This window comes from Hemitrygon akajei, chromosome 12, assembly GCF_048418815.1.
Source record: "Hemitrygon akajei chromosome 12, sHemAka1.3, whole genome shotgun sequence".
NCBI lineage: Eukaryota > Metazoa > Chordata > Chondrichthyes > Myliobatiformes > Dasyatidae > Hemitrygon > Hemitrygon akajei.
Window position 1 is genome coordinate 87,553,664 of NC_133135.1, and position 14,836 is coordinate 87,568,499.

The window sequence follows — 14,836 nt, forward strand, 5'->3', positions numbered from 1 at the left end:
TTGTGGGAATGAATGGGTTAACAAATGAGCAGCATTTGGCAGCTTTGGGCCTGTACTCGATGGAATTTAGAAGAATGCAGGGGATCTCATTGAAACCTACCTAATATTGAAAGGACTGGATAGGGTGGATATGGAGAGGATGTTTCTATAGTGGGGGTATCCAGAACTAAAAGGCACAGTCTCAAAATTTCAGAGCAACCCTTTAGAACAGAGGTAAGCAGGAATATTTTTCACCAGAGAATAGTGAATCTAGAATGCTCTGCCACAGATTGTAGTGGAGGCCAAGTCCGTGGGTATACTTAAAGCGTAAATTGATTGTTTCCTGATCAGTCAGGTTATCAAAAGATATGGAGTGAAGACAAGTGTATGGGTTTGAGTGGGATCCGGAATCAGCCATGATAGAATGGCAGAGCAGACCCGATGGACTGAATGGCCTCATTCTACTCCTATGACTTATGATTTATGGATATACACCTGACTAAAACAGTCAGCGGGGTGCCTTTAATGTGAGTAGAGGGTACAACACACCTTGGTGCTGCCCTATACACATTTACTATACATCTCAAAAAGTCAGTGTCTAATCACCTCCTCTATGCTCCAAAGAAGGTCTGAAAGGAGGCATTAAGATTCAGTTGAAATTAATCAGTAGTAAGGCATGGCAATGGCAGCAAGGGACTGAATGCTATGGCGTAGACCAGCCAGTTTTGTGTACTACAGTGGGGAAGGCAATGACGAGAGACATCAGTGGGTACTGAAGTATTCATCCAGTGGATTCAGGCACATATGTGAGTATACTTGTAGTTTTGTTTTAGTGTCAGGTTTGAAATCAATGACTTTTATGTTTCTGTGATCCGGACTACTTGGAGAAGGTGCACCACCAATACCTCTGCAAACTTCTCCCAATCACCTGGAAGGATAGGCAAACCAACATCAGTGTGCTCTCTCCCAGACCAATACCAAGGAGCTAATTATACTCAATCAGCTTCTTTGGACAGGCTTTGAATCTCACACAAAAGAATCCCTATCAATCTCAGACCATACTGATCCAAGGCCTTGTGATCCACAAGGTCTGCTGGATGGTGGTGATATTTGTAAGCCATCAGGGCTGAATGCTTCCTCCCCTGGCTATCTCAATCAATCCAAATTATTTTTCAGCCTCAACTCTCTTCTCCAGCTCAGAATGCACTGAGGTTCCTTCCTCCTTAAAGCACCAAAACCAAGAAGTACTTTCCACTGATGATCAACATTTCCCCAGTTTTTAGAATGGAGTTTTGTACACCAAATAGCAAGGCTCTTTGGTCTGACCACATTAACTATAAATCCAGTCTCCAGTATTGTGCATTATCTGACTCACTACAGTATAACACAAAATCAAATATTTACATCACTAACATTTTCAAATTACAATTTCCATAAGCCAGTCTTTCTGTGCAAAAACATATCCTACTGCGATATTCATTAATTCGAATCTTCCAATTGCCAGTGGTAGTGGGATTCTGGCTATGAATGCAAAGCACAGACAGACTGTAATAAAATGCTTAGTGGTGTAGTTACTGGTCCAGACAGCATGCAGCTTAAGATGTGTTTCAGTGAGCACCCCTACTGTGCAAGCAAATAAAAAAGTCACAGTATATAACATTACCATAAATTTAACTTTACAGATTTCAGGCAACATCCTACTGGGCAATCTTTCATACCTTAAAGCCTTAGCTGAAATAAAAATAATGATTACAATCTAAAGGAGATCTGCCTGCTTTCTTTGCTTTGCAGCCAAGAGTCAGAAAGTGACATCATGTTTTAACGAATAAATTATTGGACCTAACACTTCAGTGCTTTCCCCTCATCAACAGCCTTAGCTGGAGAGATGGCCACGGTTACACCACCAAGGATGGCCAGGTCTCTGGATTCTGTTGACTATTTTTCCAAAGCATGTCATCAGGCAAAGGCGGGAGCTGGCTCAGCTATGATTTTTTTTTCAATCGGCGATTGATCCAGCTTATGTTGCGCACCTCATTACCTTTGGTGAATCTTCTGATATTACCTTAGACCTTCCACAGTCATCAAGTTAGTAGTGGCTGGTGTCAGGATTGTATTGCATGAGTATTGTATTATATATAGTTTTTTTTTCTATTTTACACTTCTACTGATTTGAAAAGTGCAGACCACACTGTCTCCATGAGACTTCTGTTAAGTTTCCCAAATATTTCTTAACAAAAATATGTAGTATATAATTATGGCTCAAATTTTGTTTAAAATTATTGTCTTGCAAAATGCCTTGTGCATCTTATTACACTAAGGATGCCACACTAACAACGATAATCAGGGTCTATACAGTTGTTGACAATGTATTTCAACATTCAGGAGCCTGCAATCACTCTGTCTGGATTTGCAATTGTAGGTAGTAGATCAGATCTAGAACAGAGAGTATTCTGTGTGTCAGGCAGTTCTGGTTACTTGGATGTCATGGGGATCAATGCAGGACATTGAGGTTGTTATAATCTATATAAATCTCCTAAATTGAAAATGCAGTGTTCAATGCATCCAAGGATGCTGTTGATGCAAAGCAAAATGGAAAACTAAGATATAGGGAGTAATTTGGGTTATAGATATAGGTTACGCAAAGGAGTAAGTACAGAAAGTAAGTAGCATTGGTAATTAGACAATATAAAGTTGAAAACTCAGCTCTGTAAGATGAATTTAAGGTATTTTGTTTCATAAAAGTCAAAACGATACAATTGAAATCTCCAACAATTTATTTGTAGAACTTGAAGGAAGAATGAACTGAAAAACAGAATGACTAATGAATGAATAATCATAATAGAATGCCCTAACATAAAACAAGTACAGAAACAGGCCCTTTAGCCCACAATGTCTGTGCCAAAAATCTCTCTTAATTCTGAACACATCAATACTTCTCTAATCTCACCTTTCTGGAAGAGAGCGTTGACGGGCAGCAGTCTCCTCCATCATACTGACAGTATGCTCTATTGTTGATTTTGTCACACCAACCATCAGCTTGAAAAGGCTAAAAGCAAGAATAGTACAAAATGGGTAGTTCAGTCTTTAAAAAGTTAGGACTGGTAATTACTTCCCAAGAGGCAACTGGGAAGGACAATAAATACAACACTAAAGTTTAGATTAACAAACTTGTGAGCTCAGTATGCAATTTACTGACTGCGTCAGTGCTTCTATTCACATGTGGTGCCTCCGCCATTAGGAAATAATAAAAATTTACAATTAAAACTATTTGTGATGGAGTTGTGTAGAAGGTGAGGTGAAGGCCAATGATAAACCCACACCTACTTTGAAAACCAGATGTGTCATTGAATGTTTTTAGATTTGCCAACAAATCAAACGTGCTGAAAGTTGCTCAGAACTGCTTTTCATATAATATGCATGTGGAACAATCAATTTTACAAGTCCATGCTTGAAAGTACACTGACATAATTTAGTCTACACAAACATCTGCATGCAGTGAAATAGTATCCACCGTATTCGTACTGAAAATACGTTTGTTGTCTTTCCCCATTATCACTAGTGATAAACAAAGAGAGCAGATACATTAGATTGGCACTTTTAATGATAATAGTTTGAACTCTCAAAGCAATAGATTGCATAATATCCAATAAATATGTAACAATACATACAGGTTATCTTATAATTATTCCCAACAAGAAGGTAGGGTAGCTAAGAAGGAATTTGTTAGCTATAGACTGTGTTCAGTATCAAATTATATAACACATACAAATGAGGACAGATTACAGCCTTACCTGTCAAACTTTCAGTGCTCCAAGATCAACCCACAGAAAACAGAAAACGTTTTTGGAACAGGAAATGATCATTTGGCACAAAAATTATTTGTTTTGGTTTTCAAGTTGAATCCAACCCACTTTTCATTGATAGTTATAATCAGCTTACCACCACACCTGTGAAAGCTCTCTGTCTTTCTGCAGCATTCAAATTTCCTACACATAATATTAAAGCAACATATGGTAGTTTTCAAATGTTGTGATATAGTTCCTTCCTCAACCTATGCTATGTACTGTATACAATGATCATCAAGAACTCCTAGTTGCATGCCATCTCAAATACCCTCTGCATTCCCACATTGACTTCTCCCTTATTGACTTACTCCAGTGCCAGATTAAGGCTTAACATAAGCTAAAGTAACAACACTTCATATTTTGCCAGGGCAGTCTACTACCCAAAGGAATGAACATTGAATTTACCAATTTCAGGCAGTGCTTTATGTCCTGTGCTTCCCTTCCACACTCCCCTTTCTGATTCATCTATAGTTCTCTTATTTCTGTCCTCTTCCTTATATTTCTTATACTCCTTCTTCAGTCCCCATCACTCACTTTGTCCCAACTCCCTCTCTACCAATGATCCACATATTTCACTTACTGGATCTCCACCCCCCACCAATCTGGCTCCATCTGCCCATCACCTCTGCTCCAATGGTTCCTATTTATCACTTTCCTTACTTGTAAAATTCCAGTATTCCATGGCTTTGTGTTTCCAGTTACCACTCTCAGCTGTCTGGACCTTCACCTCCCCTTCCTCCCCCTGCCCATCATCTTTCCCTCCTTGGTCCATCTACCAGCTCCTGCCTCACCTTTCCTCACTTTCTCTTTTTCCCGCTATCTTCCCTCTCCACCCTCAGCCCTGCAGCAGGTTCTCGAGCTGAAATGCCAAAAGATTCCTCCCCCCTCCCCTAACAGATGCTGCTAGACCTGCTGTATTCTTCTAACTGACTGTCTGCAGGTCCAGATTCCAGCATCTGCAGTCTCTTGTATCTCCAAACATCAGAGTTAAATTTAATTCATTATGTTCAGGGCAGGAGTCAAAAGTGAGAGCACCTTGCAATGTTCTACCTATTGCAACATTCTCATTTATAATGTTGCTAAAAGCATTAAAAAGTTTTGTAGGGCATATACAATATCACTCTGTGTATAATCCTGCATTGCTACTCATTTATCCATTTAGATCAAGGTTGAAATAACAGCAGTCATGATTATATTTCCTCTGAAATTCAATTCCTATGTATCTGTAGATGCTTTAACTCCTCTCTACCAATATGTTGTGGTAATGGGTACTGTTACTGCTATGGGTTTGTGTCCCTCACAATACTAGCTCGGCAGCTCTTCCTAGTCAGCACTCTGCAGCAATGTTTATCTGTATGGATTGTGGTTCTGCTCCCTCTATTCCTCACAGTCTACAAAGTGCTCATTTCCCTGCTGAAAAGTTGTAAAAGAATGAAAAGAAATGGACCTGACCCTGATTCACAATTAATCGTCTGCCACGTTTCACTTGACAAGAGAATGCACTCCTAAACATGCATCCACTGTTAAATGATACGACACAGCAGATTGCTGGCATATTCTGGAACTTACTTGGATGTTATTTCAAAACACCTCAGCCCTTTCCCTGAATTCTATCCACTTTACAAAATGTACAGAAGAGGAAACTTGTATTGATTACACAAAATCCTTCAGATTAGACTGGACTGTGTTTGATGGGCAGAACTGCACTTAAATGCTGCTGTCAATTAACTTATGGTAATGATATAGGTTAGACTTATGGAACAGTCATTAGAACCCTATGATCTTGAATGTGGCATTGATTTAAGTAAAATTAAAGAAATATACCGTACTTACTTGCAACTCAAGTCTTGTTTAACTAATTTTCATTGAAGATAAATACAAACAAATGAACACAATGAAACAATGCTGGAATTGGAACAAAATGCTGGAAAACACCTCAGCAAATCAGGGAAATTTTGATTTTCTGAATGCTGAAATTGAACTCCAGTTTTGTATCTGGGTTTTATCCCCCACTACTATCTTCAGTATCAGACGCTCAGATTATGGCATTATACAGGAAAAAGATGAATACCTTCATATTCTGATGTTTTGAATGTGTTGTACAAGAAAATGGTAAGATTAAAAGTACAGAATTTTCAGGGTAAGTACTGCCTCAAGTAATGCTCTTTGTTGAGGCTAATCACTAACAACCATTTGACAAGCACTATCCTCCCTGTGATGACTTGAAGATCTCAATGGGCACAATCCATATGTACAAAACTAAACTGACAAACATCTCAGAACCTTTAACACAGTACACAGCAAGATTTATAATTCCCACCTTCAATCTTGGTGTGAATTTGATATCACATCATGTGTTATGTGGACATGGTGTTCATGGCATTATTAGCTATTCTGTAAATCACATTTACCAAAAGAAATTCCGTTCCTTACTATTATTTTTTCTCTATCTGGCACAATCAAAATCGAACACATGCTTCAAAACCACGAAGTATCAATACTCACAGTCCAAGTTAAATAGCCTGTTCACATCAACACCATCCAAATCTCTCAGCATTTTAAAAAACCTGGATCAAGTTCAAATTCAATCTTTTCTCTAATGAAAACAAGTTCTCCCAGCCTTTTTTTTAATAAATAAGAGGCAATCCCTAAGTATTTAAATCATCTTTGTTGCTAATCTATGAACATTTGCCAGTGCATTAATATCCTTTTGATGACATGGTACTCAAAACTGCAGATTAATTTGCCAAATGTGCCAACTCAGAGAGGTCTGGCTCACAAAACAAATGGTTTTGAGGTGCTCCAAATCTCAATTATACTCACGGATAAAATGACACATTGACTAGCTGGTTAATGAATACCAAGTGATTATTACCTAGGATTAACCTTTTTGATGGATACCACTTTATTGTGTTCATATGTTTGAAATTCACCCCACCCCACTCCATTTGTTTCCCAATTTTGCCAAGTCATCTTTTTCTGTTAAATTAACCAAATTTCCATTAATATTCTGTCACTACTTTTGTAGCTTCAAATACTGAACTTTATTTTGTGCCCTTTTGAAATTCATATGAATAATGCCCAATAGTGTACCCTCGTTGTTTAACTTAATTGCTTTGTAAGACGGTTTGAATAACTTATCAGGAATATGATTCACAGAACTAACCAGGAACTGTCCTCTTAAAGTGGATACTGCCAGGTTTCTCCATGATGTACTTGAGTATTGTCCACTGAGGATTTGAGTCAATTGTAATATCTCTTCATTCCAGCCTCACATTTCTGAATATCTGGAATCCATCTGATTTTAAAAAGCAAACAACTGTAGAAGCTTAAAATTAGAACTAGAAACAGAATATGCTGAAACTGCTCAGCATCTGTAGGGAGAGAACCACAGCTAATATTTCAGCACAACAGACTTTGTGGACATAGCTCAGCACATCACAGAAGCCAGCCTCCTCTCCATGGATTCTGTTTATACCTCTCACTGCCTCACTTACTCTGGACATTCTCAACTCCCCTCTCCCATAGGGCAGAAGGTACAAAAGCCTGAAAGCATGCGCCACCAGATTTGAGCTTAAGGACAGTTTTAATCCCATTGTTATAAGATTACTGAATGGTTCCGCAGTATAATAAGATGGACTCCTGACCTCACAATCAACCTCATTATGATCTTGTACCTTATTTTCTACCTTGCACTGCACTTTATTCTGCATTTTTTTTTTTGCTTTACATGTACTACCTCAATGCACTGTGAAATGAATTGATCTGTATGAACAGGAAGTATGACATGGTCTTCACTGTGCTTCAGTACATGTGACAATAGTAAAAACAATTCCAATTCAGCAATCAAACATTATTAAGTTGCAGGGAGGAGCAGACAGATGTGGAGAAAAAGGGTATGCCTGCATTGAATGTGGACCCAGAGAGACTGAATGACACAGAAGTGTTGTTTACTAACAGAGGATGGTCAAGGATTGTTAATCACACTTCGCCTCTCTGGAGGAGATGTAAACAGAGGGAGATGAATTAGGACAAGTTGCCATTGTGGGATACAAAACATTGCATCTGGTAGATATATGAATTTGGAATGCGGGAAATATCCGACAGATCAGGCAGAATTTGGAAGGAGGGGGAGAGGAAGGTAAGGGAAGGTGGGAGGGGGAACACGCAGAGGGAGAGAAAAAGGGAAAAGAATAATTTTGGGCATATGATATTTCATTACAACTAGCCAGTTCTGAAACAAAATATAAAGGTTTGTTATTTGGAATTGTTGAATTTAATTATGAATCCCGAGACTAGTGTATTTTCTTTAATTCCCTTTGTCATTAAACAATCCCTTCTGTTTACTTCTGTTTACATCTCCTCCAGTCAGATCAACTCTGATTAAGAAGCCTCCATCACCACTTGTGTCATTCAGCTTTTCTTACTATTCACTTTAATGCACTATTTCCCTTGTCCTGCTCCGCTTAATATCTAACTTTTCCTGTTTCTAAATGGTCAATGAACTAAAACATTAACTCTGTTTCTCTTTGTACAGAAGCTGCCTGACTTGTTAATTATTTCTGACATTTTCTGTTAATGTTTGCTGTCACTTTATTAAAGGACTTCAAAAATATTAAGTAGCTTTACTTCTCCACTTGAAGATTATGTAGTGTATTCTAAATATTTCATATGTTGTGCAGATGTTTAAAGTTAGATTATCTGAATAAAAATGCTTCATGGCTAACACATGTGGCAATTACCTCAGCCAAATTGATATAATTTGGAGTCTTTTCAGACTTCATTAGTGAATGCTATTATAAAAAAATATTTTTGACACAGCTATATTTCCTGTTCAAACCTTACAAATCTACACAACAAGTAACTTAACATGAAGGAGGCAAGGTATAAACTGTATGGATATAAGATAAACTAAAACCACATGGATAAAAGGGAGACATAGTGAAGAACATGAACAGCACACTGAAGGAAGGGGGAAAACAAACACTGAAGAGAAATAGCAATGGAGAAGAATTGTTGCACTCAAGGATCTTGAAAGAGAAATTACACCACACATTTTTGTAGAGGGAAAGAATGCCAAGACACATAAATGCAACTTCAAGAGACATTGCTTTTCATTATAAAGCAGCAGATATTTTAAAAAAATAATGGGTCTAATGGTATTTGTTAATGGATTTATCATATGAGAGTGCACAATAGTATTCAAGGAAGAAAGAGAAAACAATGTTAGGCTTATAGCATTTCATTAGAAATGGCTAGTTCTGAAATAAAATTGGAACGGCTTCTCTCTATCTACTCTATATATTATTATCCGTTAGCTTTTACACTTACATCAAATCTTACTGTTTTTTTTTCAAGATGGCGCACACTGTGGTCTCCACCGACAACATGGCTTAGACTTAATTGTATTTTTTTCAGGTTCATAGAGATGGTTTTGGGACAAAAGGGGTTTAGGGACTGATATTGGAAAATTGAAGATCAGATTAGGGTTTAGGGACAGTGATATTGGAAAGTTGGAGATCAGATTAGGGTTTAGGGACAGGGATGTGGAGAAGTTAGAGCTCAGGCCTCTGCCCCTTGCTCCACGTTCAAAGTCTAGTGACATGACAGGGTGACAAAAGACATCCACTGCCCAGGGCTGCACTCCACATTTGAGGTCCAGCAATGTGGATGGGTGATGAAGGACATCAGCACTCAGTCTGCACTCAAAAGCTCATGATGTTGTGTTCATGTGAGCAGGAGGCATGGGAGCCAGTCAGTCGGTGCACCCAGAATTCGAGTCTAGAATCCTAGGTCCTGCCATCGGCAATCTGGGGGTTGATGCCAAAGATATAAGTCCGATGTCCAAAGTCTGGAGATTGGAGACTAAAGGGGTGTGTGTGTGTGTGTGTGTGTGTGTGTGTGTGTGTGTGTGTGTGTGTGTGTGTGTGTGTGTGTGTGTGTGTGTGTGTGTGTGTGTGTGTGTGTGTGTGTGTGTGTGTGTGTGTGTGTGTGTGTGTGTGTGTGTGTGTGTGTGTGTGTGTGTGTGTGTGTGTGTGTGTGTAAATGAGGAAAGGAGCTTGTTTTGCTGTTGTTTTGTTGGTTGGTGATTCTGTTTTGTTCTGCTGAGCATTTTGGGCATACAACATTGGTGATGGATTGTGTGGCAATGCTTGCAGATTGTCCTCAGCACATCCCTAGGTGGAGTTGGTTGTTAACACAAATGAGGCATTTCATGGTATGTTTTGATGTACATGTGATAAATAAATCTGAATCAATTTTCCTTATTCCAAGGAAAGTCGCAACTTCTGTAGTCCCGTCAAACTGATATTGTTCATTCCTGGAAGTATTTTTGTAAATTTCCCTGCTGCCTTTCAGGACCTCCACATCTATCCTAAAGGGCACAATCAAACTGGGTGCAATACTTCAGTTGTGGTAAAACTAGGATTTTATGAAGATTCAACTTAACCTCTTCTTAGCATCATGATTTCTGAAGCCAAGGATCCCATATGCTTTATTAATCAGGTTCTGCCCTCCAACTTGCAAAGATTTATACATTGTGTTCCTTATGTCTGCAAACCCCTTTGGTTATAACATCCCCACCAACTCCTACCTCATTCTTTTTGTCAAAGTGTACCTTTTCACACTTCTCAGCGCCATTAAAGTGAAGTGATTAAATTTCATGCAATGTTTCTGTCCTGCACTATTCACAAGATCAATGCAATGCAACAAAATGGAGCTTACATATTTCAGAGGTTTCCCCATCTCCTAGACTTTTGACGTAAATCACTGATAAGAGTAGAGCCTGTGTTTGTACTGGAGCTGTTGGTAAAATAAAGCCCCAAAAGATATGCTGTGATTAAATGTTGATTAAAATAAAGCTAATCTAAATGAACCTAAAATATAAGAGAGCTTTGGTATGCTTACAGGAATTTTGGCTCATGAAAGTAAAGGGGTATAAATGCCAAATGTAAAATGTTAAAGCACTTGCAGGTTGAATACAACTTCTGAAGTTCAGCCTTGTGAACCTCAAGTGACCTGAACTTCCAGAAAATCAGTTCCTTAACAAATGATGAATTTTACCCTAAGTGTGTCGTCCAACTTACTTGACATAATGTGTTACCAAGCGTCCATACTAACCAAAACTATTTAGTATAAGCATTTTGTGGTTTAAACTATTCGTTGAGGCTAAGCAAAATAGGAAACTTTTTCACAAAAGGTAGAATAAACTTTAAACCTCTCTCAACCTAACAAGGCTCCTTTTACAGTTATTATGGTAGGGCTATAACTGAGTGCCAAATGACTAACTCAGAGGGTTGGACTAACAATCCATTGATGCCAGTTCTATCATTAACTTGAGATTAGGTCATCAGGCCAAATATGGGCAAGGAATCAACCTGATTATCATCTCTACCTTTTTCCCATAGGTAATAAATCTGTTCCTTCATGTTGAACTATACTTGGAAAAACTGAAAATAGCAAGGGCACAAAATGTACTCTGGTTGGTAGAGTTCACTGCCCATCAGCATGAGTTGCTATGCAGCTCCACCACAGATTAAGCCACATCAACCACCAACAAAGACAAACATTTCAGACGCATGGAGAATATCATCATCAACGGGTTTCCATTAGGGTGCCCAACAACCTCTTTTGGAAATATCGGATATTACCAATCACTGCTGGATTTGAAACCTGGAACTCTCTCCATAAAAGCACTGCTGAATGTGATCTTTAGGGTACTGAACATAAAAAATAGGAGCAAGAGTAGGCCATCTAGCCCGTTGAGCCTGCTCCGCCATTCAATCCATCATGGCTGATCTGGCCATGTACTCATCTTCACTGACCTGCCTTTTTCCCATAACCTTTTTAATTCCCCTACTATGCAAAAATCTATCCAAACTTGCCTTAAATATACTTACTGAGGAAGCCTCCACTGCTTCATTGAGCTGAGAATTCCACAGCTTCACCACTCTCTGGGAAAAGCAGTTCCTCCTCATCTCAGTCCTAAATCTATTCCCCTGAACTTTGAGGCTAAATCTCTTAGTTCTAGTCACACCTACCAGTGGAAACAACTTTCCTGCCTCTATCTTATCTATCCCTTTCATAAATTTATGTTTCTATAAGAACTCCTCTCATTCTTCTGAATTCCAGCAAGTACAATCCCAAGCATCTCAATCTCTCTTCATACTCTAACCCCTTCATCTCTGGAATCAACCTGGTGAACCTCCTCTGCACCGCCTCCAAAGCCAGTATATCCTCCCTCATGTAAGGAGACCAGAACTGCACACAGTACTCCAGGTGCAGCCTCACCAGTACCATATACAGTTGCAGCATAACCTCCCTGCTCTTAAATCCCATCCCTCTAGCAATGAAGGCCAACATCTATTTGCCTACTGCAGCTGTGAAAGAAAGGGACCCAGTATCCCAAGAGCAATTAGGGATGGGTGATAAATGCTGACATTGCCAGTGATGCTCTGTCCAAACTAATGTATGAGTAAAAATTTTTCGACATTTTCTCTTTATTGCTAGCAAGTCAGTTGGTTAACTATTACAACCTTTCTGCATGATGAGTCAACCTATTCTTCAAATAATAATGGATGTTACATAGTACTTACAATATTTAAGACACTGAAAATCATTAGGCACCAGAATTTGAAAAGTGGTTTGTGAATACATAATAGGGGTGATTGAAATATTAGCCCACTCTCTTTGTCCACAGGCTCAGGCACAACAAAAGAGGCCTATAACGGAGATGTCAGAGTCACAGTGGAGAGACGGACAAAATAAAGCTCAACTGATCTCACATAACTGTTGTATGAAAGGCAGTGTGCACTTTCATACAACAGGCATCAAGTTACTTTACTTTATTGTCACCAAACAATTGATACTAGAGCGTACAATCATCACAGCGATATTCGATTCTGTGCTTCGCGCTCCCTGAAGTACAAGTTGAAGTAAATATAATAAAAATTTAAATTATAAATCATAATTAGAAAATAGAAAAGGGAAAGTCAGGTCCAGATATTTGGAAGGTACGGCCCAGATCCGGGTCAGGATCTGTTCAGCAGACTTATCACAGTTGGAAAGAAGCTGTTCCCAAATCTGGCCGTATGAATCTTCAAGCTCCTGAACCTTCTCCCGGAGGGAAGGGGGACAAAAAGTGTGTTGGCTGGGTGGGTCGTGTCCTTGATTATCCTGGCAGCACTGCTCTGAGAGCATGCGGTGTAAAGTGAGTCCAAGGACGGAAGATTGGTTTGTGTGATGTGCTGGGCTAAGTTCATGATGTTCTGCAGCTTCTTCCAGTCTTGGACAGGACAACTTCCATACCAGGTTGTGATGCACCCTAGAAGAATGCTTTCTACAGTGCATCTATAAAAATTAGTGAGGGTTTTAGGGGACAGGCCAAATTTCTTCAGCTTTCTCAGAAAGTAAAGGCGCTGGTGGGCCTTCTTGGCAGTGGACTCTGCTTGGTCAGACCAAGTCAGGTCATTTGTGATATTCACCCCGAGGAACTTAAAGCTTTTGACCTGTTACGCCTACGCACAACCGCATGGTTGTGCGGTCCGCTACTCCTTCTGAAGTCAACAACTAATTCCTTCGTCTTGCTGACATTGAGGGATAGGTTATTGTTTTTGCACCATGCCACCAGGTTCTTAATTTCCTCTCTGTACTCAGACTTATCATTACCCAAGATACGGCCTACAATTGTGGTGTCATCAGCAAACTTATATATTGAGTTCAACGGAAACTTGGCTACATAATCATGGGTGTACAGTGAGTACAGCAGGGGGCTGAGTACACAGCCTTGTGGGGCACCGGTGCTCAGAGTGATTGTAGAGGAGAGCTTGTCCCCTATTTTTACAGCCTGGGTCCTGCCTGTGAGAAAGTTGAAGATCCAGCTGCAGATCTGAGTGCTAAGACCCAGGTTCCAGAGCTTAGGAATCAGTTTATTTGGAATGATGGTATTAAAGGCAGAGCTGTAGTCAATGAAAAGGAGCCTTACATATGCATCTTTGTTCTCCAGGTGCTCTAAGGAGGAATGTAGTGCCAGAGAGATGGCATCTGCCGTTGACCTGTTGCTCCGGTAGGCGAATTGCAAAGCGTTAGGTTATGGTTGATGTGCGCCATAACCAATTGCTCAAAGCACTTCATAGCAATTGATGACAGAGCCACAGGTTGATAGTCATTCAGGCATGCCACCTTGCTTTTCTTCGGCACCGGGATTATTGTTGCCTTCTTAAAACGTGAGGGGATCTTAGACTGAAGCAGGGAGCAGTTGAAGATGTCAGCAAACACTCCAGCTAGCTCGCTTGCACAGGCCCGGAGAACCCATCCCAGAACACCATCTGGGCCCGTTGCCTTCCTTGGATTTATATTCAGGAAGGCTCTTCTAAAGCCTTCCTCGGTGACGATGAATCTCGATGCCACCAGTTCCGGTTCATCCGGAGGGGGCGGGATGATCCTCTTCTGTTTGATTCTTGCATAGCATACGTTAAGTTCGTCAAGAAGAGAAGCACTACAGTTATTGATATTCCCAGCCTTTTCTTTGCACCCAGTGATCTCATTTAGATCCTGCCATAGTCTACTGGCATCCCTCTGGTTAGCCTGGACTTCCAACTTGGCTCAATATTGCCTCTTGGCGCCCTTAATGGCTTTCTGGAGTTCACACCTGGATTCCGCGTAGCGACTGGTATCCCCGGACCTAAAAGCCGCAGCTCTAGCCTTCAAAAGGGACTGGACGTCATAATTCATCCAAGGTTTCCGGTTAGGGAATACCCAGATCGTCTTGCAAGACACACAGTCCTCTGTGCATTTCCAGATAAAATCCGTGACAGCTGAGGCATACTCATTGAGGTTAGCTGCTGAGTCCTCGAATACTAACCAGTCCACCGATTCAAAGCAGTCACGGAGGATCTCATTCGTTTCCTCTGTCCAATGCAACACCACTTTTGACACCGTGACCTCCGGCTTCCGTTTCCGTTTGTGAGCCGGGAGGAGGTGTACGGCCTGATGGTCTGATTTTCCGAAGTGAG

The 14,836-nt window shown here is 40.1% G+C and overlaps 1 protein-coding gene across 1 annotated transcript in view; it reads right to left on the bottom strand.

Moving 5' to 3' along the window:
- The window catches only part of LOC140736638 (pappalysin-2-like), a 115,009-nt gene that overhangs the window by 26,621 nt on the left and 73,552 nt on the right, over positions 1–14,836 (bottom strand). Inside the window, exon 7 of the mRNA XM_073062452.1 lies at positions 2,927–3,025. Within this exon, the coding sequence (XP_072918553.1) occupies positions 2,927–3,025 (99 nt within the window). The remainder of the gene's footprint in view (positions 1–2,926; positions 3,026–14,836) is intronic.